Genomic DNA, 15,625 nt, shown 5'->3' on the forward strand with positions numbered 1-15,625 from the left:
GGGGGCCGGGAGCCAAGAGGTGACACAAAGCAGCAGATGACCAGGAGGCGAGACTGTAAATAGCTGATGGGTAAAGATAGCATAGATCCATAGAGGAGAAGGTGAAGAGGAATTTCTCTTTTTTTGTTAAAAGTTTGTTCTAAGAGTTTCTGTACACCCACTTTTAGTAGTGGAAAGAGTTAGGAAGGGGAGAAAACAGTCACAGCTACAGCAGTCCAGAATAGAGATGGGTAGAGATGAGTGGTAGCAGAGAGACGGGGAGCAGCCGGAAAGTAAGGCCCGAGCACTTGCGCTCCCCAGAAGACCGCGTTCCCCCAAAGTAAGCCACCTGGGCTGCCGAGAAGAGAGAGAAACAAAGGGCAGGGAAATGTTAGCCAACATGTGTGTCTTTGTAGTTGGAAGACAGCTCATTCACATGAGGGTCAGTCATGCAAGACAGTGGGGTGCAGAGAGAGGACACGGTTGGAGGAATGTAAGCACCTCTAAGCCTTTTATTCCAAACCACTGTAATTAAGACTTAATGCATCTCGTTCTCTGGTAGTGCTTCTTTTGTTCTAACGATCTTGGTAATCCGGATACCCTGACTCTGCCAGGACCACTCACCCACACAGGCTGACCCATCGTCGTTGGGCTCAAAGCCCTGGTTGCATCTTCTCTTGGCGCGGCACTTATAGCTACCATAGGTATTGGTGCAGACAGGGCGGTCAGAGGGACACACAGAGGGGAACTGGGTACACTCATCTTGATCTGAGGGCAGGGAGAAGTGAGGAAGGCAAAGACACTTGACGTGTGTGAGGATTTTTAAACAAAGAGACAAGCACAGAGTTTGAAGGTGGATAAAGTGCCTCAGCTTACCCGTGCAGCGGCCATTCTCATTCAAAGCAAACCCGTGACCACACTGTAAGAGACAATTAGTAAGAAATATTATTTTTAATGAACTCTCCTGTGAATGATCCGTAAAACTGTTGCACTATCCCAACAATTTACAATAAACAACTTGATGTCGATTGTTTCTTGAAGTTGGTGTTGTGTTTGTAGCAGCTTTGTTATTCGGACAAAATGAGTATTTAGTTTATTGAGAATAAAAAACATGCTGAAACCCACTATGAAGCACTTGTGTACCTCTATTTCCACAGTAGGAGTAACTTCCTCCTCATCTCTTGGATAGTGGATCTCCTGCACTGAGTTGATCTCTGACGGCTCGAGGGCCCGGGCTACTGAACGACCATCTGGCCAGAACACCTCCACACTGGTGGCCACATCCTTGCCTATTCAGGGAAGTAGAATCTGAGGTAGTTACAGTGCATACAGAAATATAAGACCACTGATCACTGAACCTTACAGTGTTGAGGTTTGTCAGACACATGACTAACCACATGGCAGTAACTTGTCTGTCGTTTTAGATGGATAACAATCTTGGTGACAATGTATGGTCAAGACATCAGTCCACAAAGGAAACATTTGTATTCTCCAACCAGTTGGCAGGTGGTTGCCTAAGGTTGTTGCTAAAGCCCCAGTCACACAAGCCTAGAGACTGCTCCCTTAGCAGCCTGTCTTAGTCGGCCATAGTCTGTATGGGAGATGCAAACTTGTCTGCAAACACTGTCCAGTAAGGTGTAGTAAATCTGTGCAAACTGTGACACAAACCAGAAACTGAGACTTTTCACCTTCAAAGTAAAAGCTGCACATTTTGACAGGTCAGCTGAGGCACTTTTACTTGGGAGGAGAACGTTCTCCATTTTCCAGTCTGCATTGCACTTTTCCAAGTTTCACTACAGCACAGCTAGTAGTTAGCAAATGTCTGCAAACAAATCCCCATCTTTCATGCAAATTATGGGCACCTGCAGCAACCAGGTAACAACCACAGCAATTTACAATCACACGGTTTTCCCTCCCAACCACTGGTTGTATCACATCCAATACAAGATACAATTCTTGAGCAATGTACACATGATGAAACGTGAGAAACCTCTATATATTGGAGGTTATCTCTTTCCTTTCTTTTTTACTGGCTCACGTTGTACAAGCACTCTCCCCTCTTCGCTCTATTAACTGTTTTCATTGGGCATAGAGAAAGCCCCTCTCCAGAGGCCCTCTGTAGCCCTTAATTAAAGTGGCATTTCTTATGTAAACAGATCTGGAGTTACCTTGCCAGACAGACAGTCCACTCAGCAGGTGTGCTGCCTGAGAGCCAAAGAATATTTCACCTGTTCTACACCCACGTGACACCGTCTCATTTTGTTGTGGGGAACAGATCTCACATGTCTAAGAGTACTGACACTTTTCAACCTGGAGAATGGAGGTCTCTACTAAAGCCACAATTGTCTGGATAGTTTGCTGCTGGAGTGTATTATGAGGGCCACCAAAGGTGATGTGAGCTTGGACAATCCTGATATTGAACAGGCTCAGTGAGGAGAGCCAGGGAGGAGTAGTGGGTGGGTGGGCTAGCAGGCCTGTATGGTAACCAGCTGACTGTCCTAGGGAAGGACAGTCAGAAAGAGACATAGAGCTAGTTCCTCACAACCATGGCTGGCTTCCATCTGCAGCACCTGTCCTCCTCCGCTCTTCATGTTTTGCCCAATCAGCTCCCTCCCACAGAGAACTTTTGCTCCCGTGGGTGCCTAATCAGGCTGAAGGTATTAAGACAATGCTTTCCACATGCTTTTGTTTTCTTCCTTGCTGCTACTCTCTGCAATGTTTATCTGTCTTACCGCCCATTCAAACCTCAGAAACCAATTTGAGAACAAGAGAAGCAAGCTATGAAGAAATGCTTTTATTAATTTATATCAGAGTGAATTAACATTAGATGTTGCATCTGCGGATCAGATAAAACAAGTTAAGTGTGTATTTTCTGATATTTCCTTACCGAGGCCAAAGTGGGCAACAGGCTCCATCTCACAGAGGTACCCTGAGCCGCCATCAATTATTCTTGTGTGTGGGCCACTCTTTTTTGTATATACAACCACTTTAGCTCCCCTGGCAAAAGCGCCAAATTTTGTCCGGGGAATCACTCGCAGCCATGAGTTTGCATTGCCCTAAGAAAAAGGCAGAAAAAGGGGAAAAAAAGAGGGAGTAAGGCTTAATGTCACACTACTTATCGAGTATCACATGTCTCACAATCACTCACCTGGTTGACTTTGTAGACAGAGAGAGGCTGTGCTGCACTTTCACCGTGAGACACCAGCAGTTCCAGGCGCCCATCCCCATCAAAGTCTGTGGCTACCGCTCCTGGAGATTCATCACAGTAATGATGCGGCTAAACACTCGAGGATGCATTCCTCATAACATTTATTATCCTCATGCAGGGACATAATCCAACAGTCATTGAACTAATAATGTGGAACCAATTCTATTTTTTCCTATAATAAAGTGCATGAGGAAACTCAGATTCTAAGTGGAGCTCTAATGCCATCTAGAGGTTTGATGTTGTAATAGCAGAGGAGATATGGTGTAGTGCTGCTTATCATTTTTAATAGAGCTGTATGACAGCTATCTTTTCTGCCATGCTCACCGGTTCCTCGTCCTTCAGGCTCTGCTGCCTCCCCGATATTCAGCTCTTCTATCTGGGGGTCTCCATGTTCTCTCCTGCTCACCCTATTGAAGTAGTACCACAAACATTACCCTGAAATCACTGCAAAAATTCTAAGCTGCTATAAATGTGGTTGCAGTATAGGAAAGATCCAAATAACACAAGGCTTTTCTGAAACTCGTCACTATGCTACAATTCACTGTTTTGTTTTGTTGTTTTTAAACTGGAAACTGGAAACTCTTTAATGCATAAATTACACAATTAGATTAAAATATGATAAGTTTATACTTGATTTAATAAAAAAGACAACGAATTGTTCCAATTGCTGATATCCGTAGTGATATTGTCAATAAATTAGTACATAGTACATATAATAGGCACCACTCAGACTACTGACAATATTCTATTATGAGTAGATTTTGAATAGACAATTACTGTAGTGGAAAACTTTACAGTGACCTGCAGTCTCCTAATCAGAAGATATAGTGCATATTACTACACATAACACAGGAAACTAACATAAATAATGCACATAAATCTCAGCAAACACAAATACAACAACCAGAAGACAAGAAGAAAATTAGATATTTCCAAACTTACATAATTACTGATTTGTATGAATTAATTATTATCAATTCGTAATTTGTCATATCTCTGTGAAGCACATTGGTGAAAATGTATTGAGTTTACAAACCTGTATCCTTTGTTAAACATATGCACATTATCACCCACCATGAACCTGCTTTCCTTAAAATAATTAGCTATCTTGGTACACTAATCTGCTGATCCTGACTATTAAACACTTCAGCTAAGCTAAATATTGATTCGTTGTGTTGAATTAATTAGTTTGGGCTTGTTTTTATTTCAGTGCCAGAGAATAGAGTTTGAAAAAAGCTGATTCATCTTCGGAGCAGACAATGGCAGAGCCACAGGCCATGGAGCTGTGACCCCTGTCAGACCATGCCCAGAAAGACAAATTTTCCTTCGATGACCTGGTGTGCAGGAATATTCAGCTCCAGGAAATCTGTGGAGCTCAAACTGATTATTGATATTCAGAATAAATTAACCCAACATCTCCTGGCAACGTTCATCATGAGTTCTGCATCCTGTTCAGATAAATATGCCAGATCAGATTTTTATTCAGGAAGATGGGTTCATTCTACTATTAAGTCCTAACAATTAATATGTATCATATATTATATTTTAAGAGCTGAGTTCATTAATATTATCAAGAGAGGAAGCCAAACCACGAGCCAAAAAGAGACCTAAAACTGTCTTAATGAAAGATTCATTCATGTGTGGAGGAGGAGGCGGGATGCCAGACTAGATAAGTATCCTTGGCTGGGAATTTTAAATTCTTCTCAGCTTCCATGCTCGGCTTTAGAATATTAAATCAAGACACAAGAGTATTCGATTAAGCTTCTCATCAAAGTGATGTTAAAAACTTACTGTCATACTTGAACAAAATCTGACAGTGTTGGTGCGAGTACCTAAAGAGTCTGTTGGCGGAGGGGCCTCTGTAAGCGATGTTATTGAAGAACACCTCCAACTCGTTGTCATTGTCAAAATCTGCAGCGACAACAGTTCGAACCGGGGAGGGCATGGAAAACTTCTGGGATGCTATGTCCTGGGGAAAAAGGTAACATCACTGAAACACATGCATGCATTTACAGAAGCACAATGCATGCATAAGTTGAATGCCTTTCAATTATTTGGATGAAACTGGATGCTGGATACTGCATTTTAACTATTTGGATGAATCTGGATGAAACTTACTAGATAAACTGCCCAGGGTACCAGAATTATCAGGATTTATATAGCTTTTTCCGTATTTATAGTTATAACATTCTAATTTTTACAAATAATATATTATATAGCCTGTAGCAGCTGATCTCAGTTCTGTTCTCAAAATTCTGTTATTCAGACTTAATGTACTTGAGTTGGACCAATTTTATTAATTAATAATAAATCAACTTATTTACTGCAGTTGAGTCCAACCCATGCAAGAGTGTTGAGGCAAAGTACACCCTGGTGGACAGGTCGCCAGTCAACCACAGGGCTAGCACATAGAGAGAGACAACCATTTGCACTCACATTTACATATTTATGGGTAATTTAGAATCACCAGTTAACCTAACCCCACTAACTGCATTTCTTTTGACTTTGGAAGGAAGCCAGGGTACATGCAAACTCCACAAAGACAGGCCCTGGCCTAGTAGTGGATTCAAAAAAGTTGCTCAATTCCACTGACTAATCAGGGTTAAAGGGTTTTCCTTTCCTTCAACTGTCTAGATATGAGAACACCAGAGTAACTTTGTATAAGCAGAAGAGGTTTTCGAGGTAAAAACATTGGAAGGATGTGTAATTTTACATGAACTTGTTTTTACATGAACCTGCTGTGATTACATCTCGTGGTTCCTTAGTCCATTTTGTTCAATGTTATGTGACCTGATGCACTCGCTCGAAAGACCGTTTCATAACCTCAAGGTTCAACCTCCTTCAAAATAAAAACATGTCAATCAGCGTCCAGTGCTTGTGTCTGGGCTCTTTTTACATCCTCTGGCATGGGGCAAGTCGACAGCAGCCCTCGTGCCCCACCTCCGAAAAAAGTCTGCAGCAGAAGAGTTTTTGCATGAGAAAGTAACAGATATCTCCCCGCTTCAGTGACACAGTGATAAGTCAGGAAAGAGTTATAGAGCAGCCCTTCACTCCCCCCAGTATTTACTCCCTGTTTTAATTATAAGGCTCATAAAGCTGCAGGGGTGGGGGCCGCCCACAGTGACCTTCTGCTTCTCAGGTGAAGGAGAGGGGATGGCCAGCTGAGGCCAAGAGTGAGGAAAGCAGGGACAGCTCCGTAATAAGTGCCGAAGACAGTAGGCGCATGAATAAAAGTGCCTTCAGGAACAAAAAGGGCTCTCCCCAGAACTAATACAGGGCTTCTAAAGATATAATCTGCATGGAGTTAATTAGAAATAAATAGTAAAATGACTAAATTTCCTTACACTGACCAATTTTTATTTCAGATTACTGAATGCAAAAGAACTCCAAGAGAACTTCTACTAAAACCTTTCTTCTTTTTAAATATATATTCATTATGTGTATGTGTGAGCACAAGTGTATGTTAAACCTATTCCAAGGAAACCCTCTGCAACAGATTTTAATTAAAGCACAAACGGGCCTAATTGGCACTTTCCACTGCCCAGGCAAGCTGCTGGTTCAGCCCAATTTATTGGTGGTTTACTGAAGTGATACAACAGCTTCATTATGCATGCCAAAGGTCAACACGGCTAGTAGGAGTGTCAGCTTGTGTGGGCGAAGGGCGTCTTAAATATGTTTTGGGGTTGTGATTTAACAATCTTGGTTCAAAAAAAAAAAAAACATTGTCAGGCTAATTCAATTTGTCTTTTGTGTTTTTGCACGTATAGGCGTAACAGGGTTTGAGTGTCTCAGTGTGTGTGTGTGTGTGTGTGTGTGTCATGCTGATGGAACTATCTCTGGGCAAAGCATCACACATTAACCCCTTACTCGACCCCTATAAAGATGTCTTGGGTGACATTTATCTCCTAGGTAAAAGATGCGAGTGCAGGTGGTGGCAGATAGATCACCGAGCCCGAATCCTCTACAGATTTATGCAGCAGGGCCTGTCTCTGACTTCGCCACTCTAAAACTTAGTACCCAAACAGATGCGTGCTGCTGGCTGCCTTGCACACGCTGTCTGTAGAGTCATTGATTGAGTAAATCACTAACCTTGCGTCTTTAAATACCACTCAAACGCAAAGTGGGCAGCCACTGAGTAGTGTTAATTCACTCGCCAACCATTTGGATTGATAGTCCTTTGATTCACAGTGATAACAGGTCTGATTTGTTTTATTTGTGCTCCTTGTTCATTAGACAGAAGAACAACAACCTCTCTCTGAAACTCTCTAGAGTTGACAGTGACAATCTGAATGGGCTTTTTGGGTCCTTCACTAAGTAAAATCATATTATTCAATCGGTTATTGCAGTGAAATCACAAGCACTGCAACTTTTGAGCACACTTTCCTCAGCAGATCACATGTGGAGTGGAATGTGTGGAAATGTGAGAATGCCCATGCTTCCATTTATCATATGTGATCATTTGAAGTAGGTCTTTATAAGGTATCTGGCAGTCGTGTCGGTTTGATGCTAACTGAGCTGATAGCATCAAATCCGGGCCCACCTTAAACTTTTGCTTGCGGTTACTGAGCTGCATGTACAACCGATGAGGTCCGTTCCAGTTCCCGTAGACGATGTCCGTCTTACCGTCACGGTTGAAGTCTGCAAGAGCCACCCCTCTGCCGTGCTGCATGGGGTCTTCTACACCTAAAAAGATTCGAGATGTTCCCAATCTGTTTCCATCATCTGCCATCAATATTTTCAAAACCAGGTAACCCTGACCAGTGCTGCTGCTGGAACTGTGTCATTGGGTACAATACAGCACTTCAGTGTCTGATTTATTAAACAACAAACTGGTGACATAAAAACGATGAAGTGCTACATTTCTAATGTTTAAAATCAATCACTGAATTCATGGCAATCACTTTCTTGTCATCATGAGATGACGGTAAAAAAAACAGCTTCTCTGATAAGCTGATGGCTTTGCGCTTCACCTGCAGCGATCAAACACATACTTTATCACAATGAGTCATTACAGAAAAGGAGGCCTCACCAGTTATTATTACTATAGTGCATTTAAATCATCTTGATTTATTTATTTTTTTAATAAACTTAATTTATTGCTTTCTCATTCTGTGAGGTTTCATTGCAGTTGACAGCTAATTAATCGTTAAAAGCCACAATATTAAAATATATGGTTTAACAAACTTAGATTTTTATATTAATTAGGTTGAAATATTTTAGGAATCATGCACGACTGATATTTATTCTATACAACAATGCCTCTCGCGTTTATTGTTTTTCACAGGATGATTGATGTGTGAAGAAATAACTGATCTCCCAGGCTATGATCTGGTAAACTGCACGTGATCATCTCACCAGCCTGCTGTGCCACATCCGTGAAAGTTCCATCGCCATTGTTCCTGAACAAGAAGTTTGGACCGTACTCATTGTCGCAAAACACATCAGACAGAGTCTGACTGACAATGGGCCCCACCACGACACCTCTTCCTCCTGCACAGAGAAAGACAAGGGAACAAGACACACAGCGGTGGGAGAATTAGGCAGCTCAGAAGAGGGCTAGCACAACATTTGGGAGGAAAAAAATGAAGCAGGATATGAGGAACAACAGAGAGAGCAGAGGGAGAGAGATCACCGCCTTAACAAAAGTGAAAGGGAAGAGATTATTACTGTCTTTCCAGGTCATTTCCTCTGAGTAGGGCAGCTCTTTCTGCTGACACAGACACTGACTCTGATGGGTTACATACACACAAACACAGGTAAACACACCTAAGCACAACAAGAAATGCAAAAACACAAAGAATCTTTTGCATTAACCAAAAGCAAACAGTAATTTTCTCCTTATGTAGTGATTTTTGTAACTGTTACACTTGAAGGTACACTTTTAGCATCACCCCAGGATTCTCCAGTGACATTCTGTAAAATGTAGTGCTTCATCTCAGACCAGCAGAGTTTAATTATGGAGTTGAAAGGGCTTTGATTGTCCTTCCAGTATGCAAAGTCACTGCTGCAAGTCATGACTCGCTGCTGATTTACTGGCCCGCTCCATCAACCCAGACAAATACCACTCAACCCCTACGGCCATAAACCACTAATGTCTCTCTGGAGATATGTAACCATTAGATATACAACTTCACCGACTGTCCCTCTCCTCTGATTAACGGCAGTTTGATGACAAAGCCATCTATCGTACATCATTCACAGCAAATGTGAGCAAGCTCATCTTCCCCCCTGGTGGATCAGATGATATCCTGCACGTGAAAAAAAAATCCATAGATGATGAAGATTCATGCCGGGGCGCTCACATACAAAGTCACCTCGTATTTCCAAAACTCACCAGAACAAGGACTTTTCAGTGATTATAATAAATTATCACAGGGGCAGCATTTTTTTTCATCATGACAGTCTCTATTATGAAGAAATTAATCATGGTAACATTTTTTGCATTTACTGTTCTATTCTTCTATATATCACAGACCTAAATTGATCCACGTGATGACGCGGGCTGTAGTGACACATTTCAACATCATTTCAGTGAAATATTCATTTTGTTTCCAAAAACAGTTCTAAGCAACATTTTTAATGAAAACAGGGAGTTGATTTGCCAAATACAATGTTTTATGTTCCTGTAATGATTATTCTGCCAGTATGTGAAAACCCTTTAATCCAAACAATTAATGCTAAAATATAATTAATGCCATCCATGAATTTTCTCAATTACTGTCTTACTAAAACGGAAACTATTTAATTTGATTTAGATGCCAAGATTAACAGCTGAATTTCATGGTTAGAATAGGTTTGATATATGTGTTTGCCGCCCTTTGCCTTTGATTCCCTGTGACTTTGGCTGGAGTAAATAGCTGACAGCGCCAAAAGAGCCTTTACATCCTCTTTCTTCTTCTTTCTCTCAAGCCCTTTTTCTCTTTCTCGCCTGGCACTTCTCTAACCCCCTCTGACTCGCCCCTCGTCTGCTTCCCTGTGTGTCGCGAAGTCCTATATTTCAACCTCTGTGAGTACAACAAGCACATGCCCCTTCTGCAAATGTCTGTATAAATCAAACTGAAGGTCCAGTAGTGCTGGGTGATCTTAAAGCAATCGTCTATATCAAATACCCCCAGTCAGTGCGTCATACCCACCAATGAATTTGTTGACTCCAGCCCGCTCTGCCACATTGGAGAGGGCAACGACGCCCTGCGAAAGGTCACTCGCTGCCTCATCCATTTCTATGAGCGCATGAGGGCCCACGTTGCCACTGGCGTAGTTTGCTATGTAGATAGCATAACGACCTGTACCCTGTGCAGAAAAATAAAGATTTACGTGTATTCATATTTTTATTAATATAAATCAAGAATATGCTGCAACCCGATCAAATGCACTCATAGCTACGCATGAAATTATAAGCAACTGTAAATTAAAAAAAACAAACATGTTTTATATTTCTGCATTTCTGTGTTTCCTGAAGAGCTTTTTAAGATGTCTGTAGTCAGTAAAACAGACTCTACGGTGCTCATGTCATATATAAAAACATTTACTTTTCCTTTGACCATATTAAGGATTGGCTGCATTTTCTCTTATTTCATTAGTTCTTCAATTGCATCATCAACACAATTTTCTTTTACTCTTTTGAGTGGAAGTGGAGGCTCTAAGCTCAATATATAAATCTATGTTCTACCTCTAGACTGCAGGACAGGACAGAAAAATTGTAGTCAGCTTAAAAATGTCTGAAATACTATAAAGTTCCTTAAAGCCAACTGAAAAAGCAAATGTTTTGAAATATGCAACCTCTTTCAGACCCTCACGTTGGAGTATTCATCAAACAAAAATAGGATTAAACAGGTTATTTGTAACACTGTCTAGATCATCTTTTTTTATTATTAATATTCTGGAGTTACTATGCTTATTAATATTGTTTACTTTCCCAGTCAAACCTCTCGTCATCTTCAGCTCCACCTACCCCCATTTCTTACCCCGTACCCCTTATTCTTAGCCCTTTCTCCCTACTCCTTGCTCTGCCTCCCTTTGGAGATTAATTTCACACTCCATTATCAGTCAGAGTCCCTGCAGACACAAAATCACAGACGGAACCACACTAATAGACTACACACTCGATTCCAATGAGCTTTCCCACCAGGCCTAACATATTTCAATCAACAGAAACACATGCACATATGCAAACAAATGCACACACGCAATTTCACTATTTCTGTTACACCAGATTGTATCTTTACAATGCAAGGAAGGTAAATGAGTCTGGTTGATATAAATGTCATTTAGTGTCACATGCTGTGGGAGCAGTGCGTCGCGCACACACCGCATGCCGGACACGCAAGCATGCTCCGAAGCTGCCAAACATGAAAATGAATTACAATGAAAGAGCTAAAGGCAACTGGAAGTTACTTAACCAACTTAAAAGTCAACGGTTTTTCAATAAGTCTTCACCCAAGGCTAATTTCTGTCACTGGGATTGGCATTGTGAATAGCGCGCTATACATGCCTGCAGTGCATGTTGGTCCAAGGACTGCACACCCTTTACATCAATCAAGAAGTATGAATAAGCTAACTTGCCGCTACTGCAGCATTTTTATTCTTTTATTGTCAAGAACTGCATCTTGTACTTTTTCACTGAGCTTCATTTGAACAATTTTTTAATTATTCTGGCTTTTAAAAGTCGTTTATTTTTTCATGCCTGCCAGTTTAAAGTTTTAGTGAACCAATCTATCAGTTCAATGTGAGGCCCTTCAATATGTCACCTTCATCAGTTTGTGTTAGAATGATGATGGGATGTCACTTTCAAGGAGACCGGGTAGGGACGAAACGGTCGGGTGGTAAATCGATCTTTTTCTCTTAAAGATAACACTTTATTTATGAGTAAACAACATCGAAAGCATTAGCTACCCAGCTGACTATAAAGCATGCTTTGCTTTTGGCCTGTGCAACGTTCTGCAGCTGTTTCTTTTAATATGTTCTAATAAAACCTGTTCAGCAACAGGAAAACATGTTCTCTCTCTGCTGGTCAGCTGGAACTGACATGCAAAAGCACACATCGGGGTTTTGGCTCCTTCCAAAAGAATCGTGCCATTTAAAAGCAGATATCTTTCCAATCGGTTTGGCAGCAGCACAACTTATCAGTGCTCAGTGTGATGGGACAGTGGTTAAAAAAATCTATTGTAGTCTTTACTTTCCTCTTCCCGCTATTACCTTCTTTAGCCCGTCCCTGATTGGAAGTGAGAATTGCATGCGTGGGTGTGAGATAAGAGACAAAGAAAGAGGGTGAGCGTGTCAGTCAGTGAGAGAAAAGGGACTAAAAAATAAAAGTGGAAACAATGGAGAAGGGACTGAGTGAAAGAGGGGAAAAAAATGCTACGGGCAGAAAGCAGTAGTGTGCAGTCATCACTCCTCCCCTCGTACGATGTTCTATAAAACAAACGAGCCCTGGCTTCTGTAATTACACTGGTGCGATGGACAGAAGAGAGAAAATGGCACACCATTCCCCCCAAATGAACTGTCATAGCACATGCTGAGAAGGGCGGCGTAGGCAGGGCATGAGTTATCACTGGTAAACAAACAGAAGCACCCGTGCATGTACGGAGAAGACACTCTAGGGAGTGTGCGTACGGTGCAGATCTGCATATAGTGCACTTGATGTGTGTGTGTGTGTTTGTATGAGAAGTACCTTTCTGTCCACACAGGCCACTGAGCGCCCAGCCATAGGGTTGGCTACGTCTCTGTGTTCGTTAATATCATCGCTCAGCAGATCTTCAAAGCGCCCATTACGGAACTTAAACAGCTTGTCAGAGTATGTTGCCCGACCTTGATGCAGAGAGAGAAAAGGTTCAGGAAAGACAAAGACTGCGTGGAGAAAAGAGGCATTGTGTAATGCAAAAACTGTGGGTGAGTGAAAACAGGCTCCTGTGGCTGGAAGTGAGCAAAGTGATAAAGGAGTTTAAGAAAAATGACAGACGTGAGGTGTTGCAGTTTTGGCAGTCTGATCTCTGGGTTTCTCACAGATTAATAGCGGCGCAAAGCTTATCTGTTATCTGCTGAAGACTCAGCTGAGATAAGCTTAATATCTGCATACCGATTCTCCTCCTTTGTCTCTGTGTAAAAGGAAAAAAAAGAAAGAAAGCCCTATGTGTGCCTTTGTAGTTTTCCAAAAGTGTATCAGCTCGCACTGTACCAGAGAAGGCGTTATTGGTGTTGAGGACATAAATCTCTTCCCGTCCATCTCCATCGATGTCACAAGCTGTCACTCCGATGGCGTTGCCTTGACGGTCTCTCAGGGCATAGAACGGGGAGCTACGGTTGTCAACAGCGATGTTGACAAGCCTTTTCCTCTGTTTGTCGTACTTTAGCACCAGGTTCGGGCCGTTGTAGCTGTCACGGGCAAAAATAGCACACTGTTATAATGCACATGACTGACAGTATGACATTCTTGTTTTACAGTTTATGAGCTTTAGCAAGTGCTGGCTGAACATGCTGAAAGCAACATTTGCTTGCTGGTTTAGTTTGAAGTTTAACTTTATAAAGACTTTGATGACAGCTGGACTCCTGCATCTCTCTTCTATTCTGTAGTTGCAGATTTGATCAGAGAGATTGATTGGCAAGCAAAATTTTTAGATTCACATTTTATTTATTTATTTTTACTTATAGCAAATCATTTTGACCTTAATGTCTATTTTTTGCCTCTTAAAAATATCTGTTACATGCAAACGAATTCTATTTATTGCGTAATAACGTCACTCATGTATTTTCATAATTTGGATTTTATGGCATGTAAGTCCAGGATGAGTCAGTCATGTAGTCCTTAGTTTACCGGACACAGAAGCCCTTTAGGTTTATATTATGGAGACGTTTCACTGAGATCTTATGCTTGTCACATTGGAGCTCATGAATTTTGTTTACCCATAAGCCTCAGGTGCCATTGCAGTGGGGAGCAAATCAGTGAGAGGTGTAAAACAGAACAATGGATAATTTTGATTGCACACATTTTTTTTCAACAGTGTAATCTCTACTCATGGTTTTGATTTAGAATCCAAGCCTCTGATGTTTTTTATGCCAGTTTGCAAGAAATGTTGTAAACTTACTCTTGACAGTGCATTTTGCTAACATTCAGTTTGAAATCAAAATCTAAATTTGCCTAAATACTTAAAAAATATAGTCTAAAATGTTTGGATATACACTACAAAAGCTTTCTTGGTTGTCACCAAAGTATATTAGAGAAGGTCGGCACTGTCAGTGTAATGTATATAAAAGTAATTCATCTGAAGATTCTTTTAATTGTAAATTAAATTACATCCTCTATGAGGTTTTGGGATGAGCTCCCGTCCAGGATACCTGCTGAATAGGATGTTTTACCTAAATTACATCTATTAAGCAGGGTCATTTTTGGTTCATCTATTTCCTGTTAAGCACTGGGAAATGTATTCATGCTCAGTCATTGCTGGATTGAGGCAGTCTTGTAAAGCTGTTCCCATCACTGGCACTCTTTTCGATCATATCCATTTTTCATCAGTTGACTGAGCCCCAGGGTGGCCTTAGCATCTCTTATCTTTTAGCTTTTTTTGCCTTTGTCTTTAACCTTTATCTTTTGGAAGTTGTGTTTTTATTTAAGCTTAAGAGTTAGACTAGTGGGAGGGAAACTTAAGGGATTTAGGGGGTTTTTATGGTGATGGTAAGTCCAGCTTTCTCTGCACGCTCCTCACCCAGCTACAAATATCTCCAGGTCTCCATCCCCGTCCACATCAGTGACAGCCACGCCATAGTTGAGCTGGGTGGGGTTGTTGTCGTAGTCTGGAGGAAGGACGGTCTTGGTTATAGCTGAGAACACGGGCTCTGACCTCTGAGCCACCGAGAGGGCGGGCAGGAACAAAACCAGCCACAACAACATCCTTACCTGAAGGGCGAAACACACTATTTGCAACATGACTTTTGTTTTAAAGAATTCAAGTGCTGAATAACGCCAACGGACGTTGTACAGACATATACAGTCTGAACAGCAAAATTACCATTCATCCAATCCACAACGCTATTCACCTGAACTACTGCACACGTGACCTGCTAGTTGATGTGTAATGAGAATCCCATAAAAAAATATGAGTCATTCATCTGCAACTGCAACACATCCCCCCACTTTTTTTTTGCTAGTTCTCCAAATCCATCATAAGGCAAACATTGCTGGCAAAGCTTCCTGCTATACTCAGACATAAAGATGAGGATATACCACTGCAATCAGCGGCATTCTGCAGGGTTAGATCTGAACAACCCATCACATGCAGACAGGCTGAGGAATTACAAGACAGAAAATCCATACATGGAGCGAAGGCATTAGCCAGAGGCCAAGTGAGTACAGAGGAAACCAATACGACCTGTTATAACAGACCTGAGGTGTTGTTTCCTTAGAGACAAGGACCAACACTAAAATGGAAAAGATTTTTTTTCTGT

General features: G+C 41.5%; 1 protein-coding gene across 2 annotated transcripts; it reads right to left on the bottom strand.

Moving 5' to 3' along the window:
• Positions 1-205: 205 nt before the first annotated feature.
• Positions 206-15,071, bottom strand: crtac1b (cartilage acidic protein 1b). 2 transcript variants are annotated; one of them, XM_085369269.1, is made up of 14 exons: positions 14,887-15,071; positions 13,362-13,558; positions 12,858-12,994; positions 10,321-10,477; positions 8,543-8,677; positions 7,728-7,870; positions 5,020-5,156; positions 3,512-3,594; positions 3,128-3,228; positions 2,867-3,035; positions 1,123-1,268; positions 856-898; positions 604-747; positions 206-333 (listed from the first exon to the last, which is right to left on the bottom strand). In XM_085369269.1, the coding sequence occupies exons 1-14, from the start codon at positions 15,069-15,071 to the stop codon at positions 206-208; spliced, it is 1,905 nt and encodes a 634-aa protein (XP_085225395.1). The 2 variants fall into 2 exon arrangements, with proteins under 2 accessions (XP_085225395.1, XP_085225396.1); XM_085369270.1 differs by having other exon boundaries at positions 7,728-7,896; positions 8,497-8,677.
• Positions 15,072-15,625: the final 554 nt, after the last annotated feature.

This window comes from Diplotaxodon limnothrissa, linkage group LG13 (assembly GCF_057381915.1).
Source record: "Diplotaxodon limnothrissa isolate DT_005_m linkage group LG13, D_limnothrissa_male_GT1.1, whole genome shotgun sequence".
NCBI classification, from domain to species: Eukaryota; Metazoa; Chordata; class Actinopteri; order Cichliformes; family Cichlidae; genus Diplotaxodon; species Diplotaxodon limnothrissa.